The sequence below is a fragment of the Enhydra lutris genome, unplaced genomic scaffold, assembly GCF_002288905.1.
Source record: "Enhydra lutris kenyoni isolate GAN:26980312 unplaced genomic scaffold, ASM228890v2 scaffoldscaffold19, whole genome shotgun sequence".
In the NCBI taxonomy this organism is placed as follows: domain Eukaryota; kingdom Metazoa; phylum Chordata; class Mammalia; order Carnivora; family Mustelidae; genus Enhydra; species Enhydra lutris.
The window spans coordinates 39,169,697-39,187,006 of NW_019154103.1; the positions used below are offsets into that span (position 1 = coordinate 39,169,697).

Consider the following 17,310-nt stretch of genomic DNA (forward strand, 5'->3'; position numbering starts at 1 on the left):
CTGAACCCTAACTTGAACCCACGTCACTGCCCCCAGTCAAGGATCCAACTTGGAACCTGGGGATGCCTTGTCAGGAGGCACGCCCCTGGAGCCTCGCGGCCAAAGCCTCTGTTACACCTGACAGAAACTTGAGTGTGTTTGCAATTTAAAAAACAAAAACCGAACCCCCTCCCCAAAACTGAAGATGAATGAAAACTTTTATGAGAACTTAGAACTATCCTCTGTGTTTTTGACGCAAACACTGAAGCATTACTCTCACTCACAAAAACAGAGATAAACAAACCTTGAAAGACTGATTATTTGCCCCATCTCATCTAAGCAAAATGTCAAAAGTGAATGAGCAGCTGAAGAGACAAGTAAATGAGCTTTGTGCAAGTCCTTTCAGTGAGAATGGCCTAGAACTCTAGTAGCTGTCCAGACAAGGGCCATCTATTTACTTTGAAACACAATACACATGATCGGACGATTATCTTGAGGCTTCCACAGCCCATGGTTCTCAGGATTCGAGCTACCATCAGAGGAGATCCAGCTTCGGCACGATTAAATGGCAATGCCTTACAGTAATTACTCCGAAAAACAATAAACATCCTTTCATCATTTAATGCCATGGTATCGTGCCCATCGACATCCTTTTTAATTTTCATTTTTGCCCAACACAAAGAGAAAAGGAGAGAGGCTTAATTTGATTTACAGAGGGGGGGAAAAACAACCCTGAATATCCTTTATTAATTTATTTCTTTTTGCCGGGGTGGGGGCGTCTGCAAGGAGAAAAGGTCAACCAGCTGGTTTTCATCTATATGCCATAATTCTCTGTTTAGTTTACACTATTAAACTCCCAAGCTTTGCTTTAATCTTAACTGTTCCAGTATGCCTTCCTGCAGATCCTATCATGTCGCATCCCTGATAGGGTTTCAGACCCTGGCGAAGCCCCATCCCCCAAGCTGGTCCCGGCCATATGGGTAGTGAATGCGTCCAACATTTTTTTCGTTGGCGCCTGCATCATTATATTTTGTCACCAATGGTTTCTCGGGTTTTCAGTAAATTGCTGCGTATACTGCGGTTTGGAGCTGCCGAGATGACGGCCCCTGTTGAGCCATATACAGCCATGTCCTCATTAGGGCCTCCCTGTCCCATTAGCCTTGGAGAATGACCTGACATCTGTTTGCAGAGGGCGTGTGTGTAGGGAGGGAGGAAGCGAGAGGCTGTAAAAGACAGACAGAAGGCAGGAGCAATGAGTGTGAGGGGGAAACAGCTCCCCGGAGTCCTCCACTCTCTAAGAGTCGGGGGCAGGAGAGGGCTGGGGAGCGAGCCGTACCTGATCTGTCTTCGCTCTGCGAGTCACATCTTCGGCACAGTTCCGGGATGGTCTTCAGCGACGTGACTGAGTACTGAATGGGAAGCCAGAGGACAAAGGGAAGAAAACAGCATTTTAAAACGAGAACGTGACATTCACTCAAATTGGCCAGAAAAGGCAAAACACAAGAAGTGATACTTGAGTCCAACACGTATATATGCAGAAAGTCTGTCTAATTTTATCTGAAATGGGCTGCTTGGGGACCTGGCGGCAGCCCTGGCTCCACCTAGAAGCATCTAAGCAGATGCACATTAAAAGGAGCTCCGAGGCACGCCCCCTTCCACACCCAGGGTGTGGCCAAGCAGACATTCTCCCTCCTGTTACTTCTGCTACTGGTGGAGGGTGGAAGGAATTTCTGGCCCCGAGAAGCTCCAGGTGTCCAGAATATGTGAATGTTGAGTCCGGATGTGAAGGGCCTAGGGGAGAAGTCCCCAGCTTCCGGCAGCCCCCCAGGGCTGCCAGGAGCTTTACCCGTGCCCACACTGGCTGGACTACACAAACCTCATGTTGTCACCTGCCAGAGATGTCACTGGGTGGCATCTGTGAGCTCCATGGGAAATCCCGGGGGAAATGTTATGAGAAGCAAGAGGACCGTGGTTCTATGTCTGCAAGCTAATCTGTTTCATGTACAGGTTAATCCAAACTGAAAAAAAAACCCACCTCCCAGCATCAACCCAGTACCAACTCAGGGACCAGCTCTCAGGATAACAAATTACAACACGAGGGGGTATAAAATCAGATGAGCCAAAACAAATGTAAAATCAATAGCTATGATTTATGGGCACTACGTCTGATGCCACTCCATCTTTCTTCAGAGAGGGAGGTTTTAAAACAAAATAGATAGGATGAGCTATTTCTTTAACCAAACGACTGTCTTCAATCACACATTAATTCCTAAACGACGGCTCCCTAAAAATATCTTGCTCTGTACCTTTGGGGACAATGTTCTTATGGCAGTGAGAATGCACTATAAATTACTTAGACTGCTTCAAAATTTGGGGGGATTGAAAACAAATCTTTAAAAGAAAAATGATCACGGAAAACTCATTAAGATTATTCTAGCATTACAAGTGAGGAATGTATAACTAGGGCACATCTGTCAATAAGAAGGTACTTTAGTTAGCTTGATGTAGACAGATGAATCCAAGTGTTTACATCGAGGACCACCCCCACCCCCAATGCTTTCTCCACGACGACGTCAGGACAGCAAGACAGGGTCGGGGTGGGGGTGAGCAATGGTAGCTACTGCCAGTTTGCCAATCGCCTGTCACAAACAAATTAAATTTCCAGTTCTTCCAAGTGAAAAATGAAATCTCAAATGACTAATTAGAGGAATTACTCTTACCTGTCTGATGCAATGATATCCTGTTTATGGTGCCCGTTCCTGTGAGACTACAGGGACTTCAGTCAATCTACCACATACTCAGGAGGAGAGAGGGCTGTCTCTCTCTATTTTATTTATTTATTTGATAGAGAGAGATCACAAGTAGGCAGAGAGGCAGGCAGAGAGAGGGGGAAGAAGCAGGCTCCCTGCTGAGCAGAGAGCCCCATGCGGGGCTCGATCCCAGGACCCTGAGATCATGACCTGAGCTGAAGCAGAGGCTTTAACCCACTGAGCCACCCAGGCGCCCCGAGAGGGCTGTCTCTTAAACCAAAAATGAACTTCAAGCATTTCCCCCCTTCTGCAGTTTGCTCTTTGGGGGCTGAGGTTAACATAGGTACACAAGGCATTTTTCTTGTTACTAATAAGGTACCTTATGTTCCTGGCCAAGTACGAGCTCTCTAAGGAATCTGGTAGCTTCTTGAGACCAGCTGGTACAGGTTAAATAATTACACAGTTTATAATTCAATTAAAATGAGGCCTTGTGTTTCAGCTGCCATGTGCCCCAGGGAAGCCCCCCTTGGCAAAGTCTCGCCCCTTCTCCTTCTGGTTTGCTCTGTTTTTCTTCCAAGGTAAAATGTTTGAAAGGGGGAATTTAAGATGGATCGTGTTGAAATATAGTTAATGATAAATGCAGTAAGGTCGCTCCCTGAGCTTAATGATATGTATTTGGTTAAATCGGGTTTGTTGCTTTCTACATTTTCAGCCACGTGCATCCTAACTGCTACCTCTCACCTCAAAGTCAGGCATGTCAGAATCTCTGAGTTATTAGCGCTACCTTCAGCTCTTCCTGTGTGACCTCAAAGGCCTGTAGCCTGTAGTAACTCTTAATGTAATGAGGTTTAAATTAGAGTAGTGCAGGCGGCCTGGCTGGTGTGAGGACAGAGCTACAGGCAGAGGAAGAGTCTCGCTGACCCCACCTACTGCCTCAACCCCCATCCCACGTGACAGTTTTGCCTCTCCACCCCTGGCATGCAGAAAGTCACATCTGTGAAGGCAGACATCTTAATTCATTCAAGGGAATTTTTAATTTATTCAATTTTTTGAATTGAATTAAATTAATATTTAATTTAATTTTTTGAATTAAATTAAATTAATATTTAATTTATTCAAGGGAATAATGACCTTGAAGAAAAAGTCATTTGCTGCTCCTGGTAATGAAAATTACGAGGATAGCAATTTGAGAAAAGGACGATGTATTGGCCAGGAAATCAAAGTTCTGGATAACTGTCAGGGTATTTGGAATGTCAAATTCAGCAAAGACTCCAACCTACACTGTGAACAAATCCACCACCCTTTAAAAAAGGCACAAGGAAAACATCCGTTTGTGTATTTGTTTCAGTAAGCACACACACTGCACTTTGGATAGAAGATAAAGCCTGACAGAATGCTGTATGATTAGGTCATGATGGGGAGAGTAGCAGAGGAAACACACAATTCACAAAACCAACATGCAAAAACATTTTCATATGTGCACATTCGGGAATAAGCAAATGACCCAGGAAGTCTCCCTTACACAAGCACATAGTATTACCATCTGGGAGCTGAAAGGGAGGGCTTCCCAGGCCCTCATCCCAGTGCAAAGGACAGATGGCCTTTTATTAGTAGCTGCCTGATCGCCAAACCACCTCATTCCCCGGAAAACAGCCAACAACTCCCTGGGCAACAACTTCTGTCATTTTGGCCCTACCAGAACCAAAGCCCAATGTGTCTTCCCTGTTCCTTGCCCCCAACCCATGCCTTTGTATTCTGTTCCCTTGGTAGCTATTATCCTTGGGTGATAAGGGGGGGGGGGGGCTTGCAGATGGTTGAGAAGCAACACGTTTCCTGACTTTATGTTGCTCTGATTTAAAAAAAAAAAAAAAATCTTCCAGAGGTTAGTCCCATAGAAATAGCCTTTCTGAACCACAGTTCATTTGCACTCCTCTATCATGTCTCCAGAAAATCCTCTGCTTCTTCAATGACCCTGTGCCTTCAACGTTTAGTTCCATCTTCTGTACCTTTACTCCAGGGTCCTCTTTGCCTGTAAAGGCTTCTGGTGGCCAGGCAAGAGCCATCGCTCTGTAAGGAGAGCAGGTGTTCTTTCTGCATGAACCCCTACCTAAGTGCTTCAGCACTGAAAGCCTCCACTCCTCTCTGCCTTTGGTAAAATACTGCCTCGCCTTGTGCTCTGTTGTTTCCTGGGTGTTAATGTTGGCTCCCCCAAGTGCCCGAGGGAAAAGATGGGGTCTTTGACTTGCAGGTATGCAAGGAACAGTGTCTTATAAACTATTTGAAATATCAAGACAAGCACATGTCTGATGAATCCCTGGGCACAATATTATAGATGTTCAAAGAAGCTCTTTCGTATTTAGGTGCTAAATGGGAATTTCCTCCAGGCTTCCATACTTGCACTAGAATTAATTAGCTTTCTAAAATGCAGATTTGACTAAGCTGCTTCTCTGTTTCAGATGGGTTACAGGGCAAAGCCTTAGCAGGGCACATAAAGGCCTGCATGAGCTCAGGATTATCTCTTCCCATTATCCACTTCTCTTTGGATGATGGCCAAGTGAAATTTCTTATGGATCCCCTATCCACTGTTCTATCTGTTTATACCTTTATGCATACTATTCTGTCCACCCAGAATGCCACTGCAGCCATTCCACTTAGACTCTTTTCAATTCTTCAAGCTCTGCTTAAGAATCAGATCTACAAAATCTTCTCCCACCCTTCCTAGAAGTACTTCCTGGAAGTACTTCTAGCTTTCAAAGTGTGATGTCTGGACCAGTGGCATCAACGCCATCTAGGAACTTATTAGGAATTCACATTCTTGGGCCCCATCCTTGAAACTCTGAGGACAGAACCTAGCAACTGATATTTTTACAAGCCAACCAGGTGATTCTGTTGAATGCTAACGTCCAAGAACAACAGCTCTCTGTACAGATTTTAGGCACATGTCCATTACAGATTCTATCACAGGGCATTTTGCCTACATGTTCCCATCATTGCTCTCTCTGCTTTCTGAGGGTGTGGACAATATTTTATTTGCTAAAGATACTGGACACTTATTTAACTGAATAAAGAGAATTCCCCTATGTAACCATTACTTTAATGGCAAAAATAAAAATAATATTTACAGCAATTAATATTTATATGGCACTGGTCTTCCTAGAAAGGCGCATTATTACAAGTCTAGAGATGCAATCGTGGTATAGCTAAAAGAAAAGAATGCACTTCTAATAGATTAATAGCATTGTTACTAGATGATGCCTTAGTCTTTTGTATGAAGAACAATGGATTTGGAGCCAGAAGATCTACTAGATTCAAGCCCCTGTTCTGATATTTATTAACTGGAGTTCTGGACAAATCATTTCGTATCTCTGGGACTCACTTTTTTTTTTTTTTTAAGATTTTATTTATTTATTTGACAGAGAGAGAGAGAGAGAGTGAGAGAGGGAACACAAGTTGGGGGAGAGGAGGAGGGCGAAGCAGACACTCTGCTGAGTAGGGAGCCCGATGGAAGGCTCAATCCCAGAACCCCAAGATCATGACTTGAGCTGAAGGCAGAAGCTTAACGACTGAACCACCCAGGCGCCCCTCTGGGGCTCTTTTTTTTTTTTTTTTTTAAACAGATAGAACACAGGTGATCATATAAGATAATGCAAGTGAAGTCAGTTTGCAAGCGGTAGAATGATGCTGAATGTTTTTGTCTCTTCCCCTGACCTGTTCTCCATGTGTGGACACAGTTCTTCTTCCCTCCCACCTTCATTCCCCTCCTGATTTTAAGCTCAGAAGATCAAGATGTGGGAACTAAAGAGATCGGAAGAGAGGGCCGAGCTGGGACTGGAAAAGAGGAGAGCCCAGCCTTTCCCTGCATGTTCTTTGGCTTCTCTATGGTCTTTCCTCCTCCTAGAGAGTCCACGGCCAAGGGCTGACACTGAAACTTAGCTTCACAAACTACAGAGTCGATGTGACGCAAGACAATCCTACACGTCCCAGCCTGCGCCAGTCACTTCTGTCACTCTGCCATGCAAAACAGTTTGAACGTGCATGGGATTTGTAAAAACAGTGCGTGGTTTCTACACCAAACCGTGAGGATCTCTGACCACCCTAGATATTGCTCACGACTGAAAAGCTTTGGCCCTGACTCCGGAAAGCTGGAGCCAGTTGGGTGAACAAGCAGACATTACTCAAACAGTAATGAGCCACAGAGAATAAAAGAACGAAAATCCCCAGCACCTTTTGAAGTTAGAGACTTTTAAACAACTAGGGTCTCATTAAGTTTCCAAAAGAAACAATTAAGCCAGTCGCCCAAACAACTATCCTGAAATTCATGCTTTCTCACAAAGCTTTCCAGAAGGGAGGCAGGCATCTCGACAGGCATAAAAGGAAATGGCCGCCACGTGTACATACAAGGCTGGCGGCAGAAGCAGGCACACCCTGGAGTGAGATTTTCAGACACACGGTATTTTTCTGCAGTTTGGGCCTCCTCTCCAGTAGTCTGCCCTTCCTGACGTCACATCCTCCCCACAGATGGTGCTGAGGATGTGGCAGTAAGAGTCCTCCCCTTCACCACTAGCCCTCCACTTGTGTTTGGGTCTCTTCCTCTCCCATCCCTTCAGAACTCTGGCTCTGCCATCATCCCTCTTCTCTCCTTCTCTTCAGCCACCCTCTTCACCTTGGCTCTCGCCTCTGATCCTAAAAAACAAACAAGCGCTCTCACCCCCTCAAGATATGCTGCCTCGACCATGGGCTTCCTAGCTCTTGTGTTCACCGCCATCTTTTCTGAGAGAATTGCTATGATTCTTTTCTCTCCTTCCTCATCTCTTGCATTTACTCCTCTAGCCACCACAACATGGATCCACTCCACCATCCCAAAGCCCCCACTCTTATTATAGCCACCGATAGGTCTTCACCGGAAAATCCAACCATTCTCTTTATAATATATGGCCTATTTCCCACTATTGGTCACTTGCTTCTTTAAATTCTTCAGATCCCTCTCTCCCTTTTAGGTCCCCTTAGTATTCCTCCTATATTTATGAAACTGTTTTCCAGTCTCCTTTGTAGAAGGCTCTTCTTCTCCATACGATGTGGGACATACTTCTGCACAGTTCTGTCCTTGGGACTATTCTTCTTTCCACATTCCATATTTCACAGGTGACTCTACAGATGCCCACAGTTCCAGCCACTGCGTCTATAGGGTGGGGATACAGGTGATCTACATTTTCATGTATTTATCCCAGGCTGCTTTAAATACATTTCTTTCTACCATTTAGTTTCCGTTAGAGAAAAATATAACTAATCTTATTTTCAAATGCATTTTTGTTCTGGTTCCTAGTTTTTATTCCATCAAGAGGATTTTTAAAAAATTAATAATAATCCAATTCTTTTACACTAAGACATCTTTTGCAGCTTGGAAAAACTCAGTAGCTGTTTTGACCATTTGAAGAGTATACCACACATAGGATTATAATGCTAACATGTGGTCAGGCAAAAGATGAAGGTCTACATTGGCAAAGGTGGGGAGACATCACAGCACTCAAAGATCCCCTTCTGCTAGGAGGGGTGGTCATGGATGAGAAGAGACCTGGATGGACCCCGCCAACCAGAGGTGACCAATGTGCCCTGGAGAAGTCATTTCAATAGAAGTTACCTACATGGTATCTAGAGCTAGACTGCCCACATGGTGGTGGCTGGCTATAATCCCTGTTCAGCTTCAATGATGGTCTAGTTTTAATTGCAAGCCAATAACCAATCATCCCAGAAATATAAAGACGGTCAAGATTGGAGCTTGAAATTGTAATTCAATCTGACCTTCTATGAAGTTAGCCTGACATTTCATAAGAGGCTCAATTGTTCTGATGGGGTTCCATAAGCCCTGAGAACATAGATCAAGCCCATGTAGTTCACCCGAGCCCAGAACTGCTCTTGGCACACTGGTAATGTCTAATAGGTGTTGTTGAATAGATCAGCACAGAATCTAGTTGTACATAAGAGGTACATCGTGTAAATAATCTGCACTGAGTCTAACACATGCTATAACTAGCAGGCAAGATAAGATCTTTTAGGGCTATTTGCAGAGTAAGGGAAGAGCAAAAAAAAAATCTGGCAGTCGCTCATTCTTGGAAATCATCCTCTACAGCCTCTCTCCACCTTCTCAGGAAGAGGTATTGAGTCCAGGATGTGGAGGCTGGGGGCCCAGGTTCTGGTCTTGGCCTCTTAAAGTACCCATGGGATAGGAAAATATAATTCATCTTGTCTGGATTAGATTATTCCTAATTCCTTTCATGGAAGGCGTTCAGAAAAACAAGAGAACAGGGATGACATATGATAGCTGAACAAGACATGAGGCTTTCGATAACGGGGACCACAGAAGGGAGGAGTGAAGGGTAATGAAGACTCGAACACAGGACATTTGCAAAAGAATGTGAGAACACTCAGCAAAACTAGATCATATTGAGAAGCACTAAGAAAAGTTTTAATGGGGATGAGAACAGTTGAGTGCTGGGAAGGGCAGGGCTGATGGACGGGACAGTGAAGCAAGGGGCAAAGGCAGCCCGAGGCCACGTGAGAGTGTCTTGGTCACTTTCTAGGAAGCACACAGGGAACTATGATAGGCTCATGCTCAAGCAGACCTCTTGCTAGACAGGAGGGGCAAGCCAGGTTCTTTCTACCTTGATTAACTGCACATTCTTTTTCACTCCTAAAATCAGGGCAAAAGCTGTACTCTTGACCTACTCAACTCTCTGCCTGAGTCCACTTGATAAGCTCCGTGTGCCTTTCCTTGGGGCCTACTGCTGCTACAAAATGGCTTCGCAGAAATGTGATGAAATCTTGGAGGTGTCAGTGGACTGCGTTGAGTAAAAAGTGGTGCTTGCAAGCCAGAGGGTGGCAGGCAAGGATGGAAAAATGTGAAAACCCATTGAAAGGAGATTTGTTTGCCGTAAGAAGTTATTTTCCTACCAGTCACTTTAGGAATATGCATCCACATAATTCCCTGCTGTTACTCTGGGTTGGTTTAAAGGGGATAGTGAAGTGCCAAGGACATTTGCTTGTCTTGATCTCATGTGACCTACACAAAAAATAGGTTGTCAAAACACGTCATCTTTCACCGAAGTTGTAGTCACGGTGGTACAGAAAGGTGGCAAAAATTCCCGAGTAGAGGAACAGAATATATCCTCCCTTCTGTCTGTATGTATGCATGCATGTGCATGTGTCTGTGTGTTTATACGTGTATTTGTGCATATGCACATGTAGGTATGCATATCGGTATGTGTGTACACATGTGTATTATATAAGTATGTGGGTATGGATATATATATATACATATATAAAATTCTGTATTTTATCCATAAAACCCAGGGCAATAGGTAGCTGATTATTACCATTTTAGAGATGGGAAAGCCCAAGGGCAAAAAATTTAAGAGATCTGCCTATGTTTGCTTCAGCTCGTTTTATATTTTATTTAGAATACATACCAACTCCATTACTTCCAAAGAGCGATTTGCAATCACATCAGTACCAAATGTGGAAAGCGAAGGCATCTTACGACTGGTCCAGGGTCTCTACTCCAAGTCACTCAGAAGGGGAAGAGTAACATGTCACAGAGTTCTGTTTTAATTCCTGACCCTGTCACTTATGTACCTATACCCTTGTGAAAGCCAGACGATCTTCCCAAGGCTCAATTTTTTTCATCTGCCGAATGGGATTCCAATAGGAGCCGATGGGAGGCTTCAACCAAGATACTGGACCCACAGCATGGGGCGCCATGTGTGGTAGAACCCATGTCTGAGCTAGCAGTGAGGTCCCTCCAGAGATGCACAGTTCAGCCTTTGTTTTGTTCAGTCCTGTGTCTATTACTATTTTTGGGGAAAGCAAAATGGCCCTTCTTACTCAAATACACCTAAGCCTACTAGGAACTAATATTCTGGGATATTTTTCTTTTTTTAAGAGAGAGGTCTGCCTTCCACAGGAGAAAAGAAAGAACTCTGGAAACCCATTTGCGGAGACAGAAGAGCCCTGCTTTGAACTGTGGTGTTTCTGCATGTCGTCATCTCCCTCCCCAACCTGCAGGGATGGGGCAATGTTCGCTCCTTGGAGATGGCAGGGTTACAAGAACGAGCAGTTCAATTCATCCCTGCAGTTTGCAAAGGATGAATGTTATTTTGGGGTCTGGGAAACTTCAAAATAATGTGATTGCCTTCTGGGTTTTGTCTCATTAGGTAAACGCAAAAAAGTTCTAGTTGCTGTTTTGAACCAATACACAGCCTGGGTCTTAATTAAAACAAGAACCAGGCTCATGACCGGCGCGGGGGGGTGGTGCGGGGGGGATCATGAGATAGAAAGCATGGATGGACTACGTCATAGGGCCACAGCTAGAGAATAAGAAGGGCAGTTGCGAACTTGGGCATCTTTTGGGTGAACATCTTTTCCAAATATACTGGGCATTTTCCTCCCTACTCTTCCACTCAACCAGGGAAGAGACATTAAGGGCTGTGAGAGATGGAGTTTATGGCATCCTAAAAGTGAAGGCATGCTTATGGGGGACTGACTAGGTTCTTTTTACGCCAGTGAATTAACAAGTTGAACACATCTTCATTTTTAAATGTCAGCCTCTGAATAGCTTCCGTTTGACTCTTAAAGCAGTTGTAACATTTACTGCTGTTGGTTTACCTAAAGAGGCTGAGGATAATCATTTCAACATTAAAGAGGTCACCACTGCTTTCCCTAAGAAGTTGTTATCTAAGAACAACATGATTCTGGCACATTTAAGGAACTGACTCGGATCCAATGAAACTATTATAAAATAATCTGCCATGTTCTAGAGGTTGCCATATTAGAGCTTCTTTCATTTTATGGGGTCTAAAACAAAACAAAACAAAACAAAAACCCACAAAAAACAGATGCCTTGCGCTCAGTACTACTGACATGTTAGGTCAGGGAATTCTTTGTTGTAGGGGAATTTCTTGTGCATTTTAGGTCGTTCAGAAGCATCCTTGGTGTCTACCCACTAGATGCCAGTGGGACCCCGCCCCAACCAGGACAACCAAAAATGGCTCCAGGCATTGCCAAATGATCCCCTGGGGTATAGGTAAAAGGACCATTGGACCATTGGACCACTAGACCAAAGGACCAATGCACCCGACAAGGACCATTGCAGTAGACTATATTCACCAAGAGAGTCAGTCAAGTATCGTGCCCAGAGCAGGTATTCTAGAGACAGAGTGCCCTCAACGAGCTGGGTGGCCCTGGACAAGATGGGTAACACCTCCACACTTTGGTTTTCTCTTCCGTAAAACAAAGGTCATGATGAATTCCTGCCTCACAGGATTGTTGTGAGGATTAAACAAGATAATGCTTCTGCCCATGTGAACACTCGGGAAATGTGAGCCATTACTGTTTAAACCATTCTACGCGAGCCATTACTGTTTCAACCATTCTAAGCGCTGCCATTTTTTTTTCCCTTCTGGTTTCAGTGTAAAGGCAGGTTAAAGAGCCAAACAATAGAAACCTATTTAAAGGGGTAGGAGAAGGCCTGAGTGCAGCAACACAGTTGCAGATGGACAATCTTTATTTATGTTTCCGAGTGGTCAAGTTGTAGAAGCTCAACTCTTACACAATTCTGTATCCCTGATTTGCTCAACAGTGCCAACTATTGCCTAACGTGCTTTATTATCTTTCAAGTGGAGATCCCTAATTCATCAAAATTATAGGCTGCTACCAGATGATCTTCTGTAAATACAAACGTTCTATTGTATTAAAAAACAAAAACAAAAACAAAAAAACCCAAAACAGTCCTGACCTGATGCCTGGTTTTTCCCCCTTGAGTTCTTTCTTAACCATTGGTCATATAAATATTATTGTTACTAATCACTGAAATAATCACACCAGCTACTTTAAGAGCAACTTACTGTGTGCCAAGCTAAGTGCTCCATTATCAGGTCACCCAGTGCCCAAAACAGCCTTAAAAGTTAGGTGGGTATCTTGGAGAGGCGAAGTTACTATGCTCCCCATCAGTGAAGAGCAGCAAGACTGGGCCCTAATGCCCTCTTCCAAAGCCTATGCTCTTACATTGCAGCTTCATCGTCAACGCTGAGAGTGACCCTCAGTTCTTCATCATAACGCATGTTTCTCCTGCTAAGATGGTTTCCACACTCCCTCCACCTCCCCACATGATTCTTTCCTTGCTTCTCTCCATTCAGCTCAAATACCCTGAGGTGAGTGTTGTGAAAGAACCATGCTCTGAACACTTTTAAGCGTAGTAACTTACTGAGAGAGAGAGAGCAAGAGACAGGAGGGCGCCTGGGTGGCTCAGTGGGTTAAGTCTCTGCCTTCAGCTCAGGTCATTAAGCCTCTGCCTTCAGCTCAGGTCATGATCTCAGGGTTCTGGGATCGAGCCCCGCATCGGGCTCTCTGCTCAGCAGGGAGCCTGCTCCCCCACCCCCCCACCGCCTGCCTCTCTGCCTACTTGCAATCTCTCTCTGTTAAATAAGTAAATAAAATATTTTTAAAAAAAGAGAGAGAGACAGGAACAAACTGTGGAAAGGAAGAAACTCACTTCACGTCGGTCTTGACGAGGATTAACAAAGATTGTCTGGAAGCTAGGATCGGGAGAGACTGAATTCACATGCCCCTGGTACACAAGGACTCATCCAAGCTTACACAGAGCAGGTCATTCATCAACTCGCCCTAGTAATCCAGTTCTTGCATATGGTATGCAAATTTTACTTCAAAGTGAATGGCGAAGTAGAGAAATGACCCCTTGCCAGAGGTGTGTGAAAACAGCTTATCTTTTTGAGACCATTTTCTAGCAGGGACCCAAAGCTCCAGGCCCTGAGAGAGTGATGAAAAGTGGGGTCAGCAACTGTGACCATGGAGGCGCTGGGAAGAAAGGTTAGGTGGCTCAGAAGGTTAGGTCAGCTCAGAAACAGCAGCCTTCGGTTCATACACTCGGAGAGCCCAGTTCGGCTCAGGGCTGAGAAGCCAACATGGCTGCCGGTTGGCTCTGTGACAGAACTGACTGTGTGGCCAAGGGTAAGCCACAATCAGCTCTATGCAGGCTATGTGCGAATGACCCCTGAGAACCACCATGAGGGAAGCTGGAGGCAGCAGGAAGTTGGCGGCTTTTGCAAGAACAAGGAAGCTCATCGGCCCACACAGCTTGACAGGCTGAAGTGGTGCCCTCAGAGGGCAGCCTGTCCAGTCCTTATCAAGGCATGACGCTTTCTCAGTATTCCCCACAAAGCGTCCAATCTGTGCTTTTGCTCATCAGTTAATAACTTGGCCATCCTTGTGTCCTGTGAATGCAAGAGAATGCCGGCCGCGGCAAAGCCAGTCGTATAAAGGGAATTATCCCTGAAGGGTTATAGTCGTGCACTATACGCAGGCACTTTATACATTACTCAGTGAATATTTTGACAAGGAAACAGATTAGGAAGGGAAGAGGAGGATCAGTGAGGTCAAACTCCTCCCCCACCACACATCCCATCAAGTGAGATTCACTTCTTGGTCTAGGAGACCCCGAAACCACACTTTGTCACACGGGATTTCTGCTGTCAACTGCTAAATGCTATTGGGAGAGTTTTGGACCTACAGATAAGGCAGCCCATGGAGGTGAAGGCAGAATCCCATCAAGCGTCCCTTGCAAGAAGGGCTACTTACGGATATATCGTCACTGAAGTCAATCTCATCCAAGTCAAGGTATTCGGGCGCTTCCATTATTCCTCTATGCACATTTTGAGTCAAGTCAAATACTTATAAAAGCCCTGGGGAAGACAGAGACAAAAAAGAAAAGTAAAAGGGTTAGCTGTTTTATAACCCGAAGTCCCATTTATACAGAAACAAACAAGAATGAGAAGAGTCACTGGGTGCTAGGGCTGCCTTGGAGCACAGGTCTGCTCTTTGGATGGCCCAGCCTGGCTTTTCAGGAACAGGAGCTCAGCTCCTCAGGCTCCCCAGGGAGCACCCAAGGGCCTTTGCTTCACTTCACTTCATCTTTGTTTGCTTATTTTTGCCAGGACAGTAACTCAGGTCAGCCGCTTCCCCAGACACCAATATTAGGACTGACCTAGCCCGCACCTAGCACTTACCACACCCTGGGTAAAAGCAGGGCTTTGGGGATGGGGAGCAAACCTCAAAATTGTAGGATAGTCACCATATTCCAATGTCTACTGCAGGCATATCCTTGGAAGCCATGCATGAAGCAGTAAATCCTGGCCCCCCACAGAAATAACCCAAGTACAAGACAGAGACCAACTAACCAACAGTAATGGCTACTTCAGACGTTGTAGGATGATGTCCAGTTCACCCCCTGCCCCCGCCACAAACAGGATCCAGGCATAGATGTAAACCCCAGGGTTTCCCCCTGGCTCTGGGCTTCTCCCAGCATTGCCTGACTGTGCCACAGTGACCTGACACAGGCAGGCGTCAGAATGTCCTCCATCAGCGCTTGCCTCTGGGCTGCCTGTGGCAATCCTTTAAATCTGTCAAGGAAGATACACCACCTCCCAGTTCGCTTTCCCATCACTTATCATCATCACCACTGGCGGTGGCGGTGTCACCTAGAGATGGCAAGAACAGAAATATAGATCTCCGGGCAGTGCCTGAGTGCACAGCGTCTCCTGCAGCACCCACTCTGAGACTGAACGAGATCCCCTTTCCTGTAATTTGTCTTTCTTATTACGGAAACCAAGTCTTCTGTATTCAGACTTGAGCCTCTGAAATAATGTATTCTCTCCTCTTTCCGTTCTCTAATCAAGGGGGTATCTTGATGAGACCGAGAAATAAGATGACTAAGGAATACGTTATTGGAAAGTGAAAATAAATCTAGGCTGATGAAAATGGGTTTAATTAATGATGAAAATGGGTTTAAGGAATATAAGATCAAGAGTGTAAAAACGACTCCTTTTGGAGGCATTGCATTGCTTTCTCATTTTGAGATCTTTTCTTTTTTTAAGCTATACAAATCGCTTAATTACAGTAAATGGGGAGAAAAAATCACTTGCTATCCATACCTCAAAACCATCAGGTGACTTAATTTCCAGTGTTTCCTTCTCTGCCCACATGTATATACCATTTTTACATTTTTTAAATTTTTAAAAAAATATTCTATTTATTTATTTGACAGAGATCACAAGCAGGCAGAGAGAGAGGAGAAAACAGGCTCCCTGCTGAGCAGAGAGTCCAATGTGGGGCTTGATCCCAGGACCCTGGGATCACGACCCAAGCTGAAGGCAGAGGCTTTAACCCACTGAGCCACCCAGGTGCCCCGTTTACATATTTTTAATTATAGTGCATACAGAGTTGATCCAAGAAAGGATTAGGAGACTACTACCATGTTCAAATGAGATTATCCATTTAGAATAAATACTAAAAGTTCTTCTGGGGGCACCTGAGTGGCTCAGTCGGCTGAGTGTCCGACTCTTGATTTCAGCTCAGGTCATGATACCAGGATTGTGAGATCAAGCCCTTCATAGACTTCCACACTGGGCTTGGAGACTGCTTAAGATTCTCTTTCTGCCCTTCCCTTCTCCCACCTCCCCTTCTTTAAAAAAAAAAAAAAAAAAGTGATTTCTTCTGAAATCACATTAAGATTTAAAATGAAAACAAAATCAATTTGTATTTGTTATATATATAATATTATATATCAAGTTTACGCATATACATTAAGTTGTTATTAGCATATGAATAATTATACAATAATTATATTAGTCATACTAATCGTTAATGTTAAATAATAAATACCGATACGTGTTATGTATTTATATATCTATTATTGTATTTATTCTGTATTTATAAGAAGACATTCTTTTTTTTTTAAAGATTTTATTTATTTATTTGACAGAGAGAGAGAGAGAGATCACAAGTAGGCAGAGAGGCAGGCAGAGGGAGAGGGGGCTCCCTGCTGAGCAGAGAGCCCAATGCGGGGCTCGATCCCAGGACCCTGGGATCATGACCTGAGCCAAAGGCAGAGGCTTTAACCTACTGAGCCACCCAGGCACCCCTAAGAAGAGGTTCTTAAGCAAATTGCTTGGAACAAAAATATATCACTTTTCCTCTAATCCTCACAAAGGTTTTCAGAGAAAAATAATGCACACTCATACTTGCAAATTATACAATATGCCTTTCTCTTCCATTCCAGACTATTTGGATTCTAGCTTGTCAGCGGACAGACTTCCTTCGAATCTAGTTTTCTTTTCACTACATCTGTACTCCAGGTTGAATGGTTCACCTACAAACTCTATTCCCATGGTCTTGGTGAACACAAGATGACTGTGGGCATCAGGATGGGGTGCAGACAAAAGGACTATCAGCAGAAACATGGATTCATGGGAGATGAAGCAGGAAATCATGTTTCAAGACTGGGGGTCGAGCGCATCTTTAAATATAAGGACATACAGACTAAATATAAAATGCATACGAACACGTCTTGACGAAGCAAATTCACAAGAAATCATCAAGCCTCTGTTTGAGGTGTTCTGGCAATACATTCAGCTGTATCCACTCTAGAGAAGCCATTCTAATGGGACATAGCCAGTGGATAATATAGAGCATGACATTAAAGTAGATGATCTTCATGGTTAGATTTGGAGATGGT

The 17,310-nt window shown here is 44.3% G+C and overlaps 1 protein-coding gene across 2 annotated transcripts in view; it reads right to left on the reverse strand.

Annotated features, from left to right (window-relative positions):
• The window catches only part of LOC111148324 (synuclein alpha interacting protein), a 79,586-nt gene extending 65,101 nt beyond the window's left edge, over positions 1-14,485 (reverse strand). The window contains exons 1-3 of one of the 2 annotated variants that reach the window (XM_022504827.1): positions 14,376-14,432; positions 4,364-4,507; positions 1,316-1,388 (exon numbers count right to left, since the gene is read on the reverse strand). In XM_022504827.1, the coding sequence (XP_022360535.1) occupies positions 1,316-1,388; positions 4,364-4,507; positions 14,376-14,432 (274 nt within the window). Of the gene's footprint in view, positions 1-1,315; positions 1,389-4,363; positions 4,508-14,375 lie in introns of both variants that reach the window. The other variant, XM_022504828.1, reaches the window with a different exon arrangement.
• Between the last annotated feature and the right edge of the window lie 2,825 nt (positions 14,486-17,310).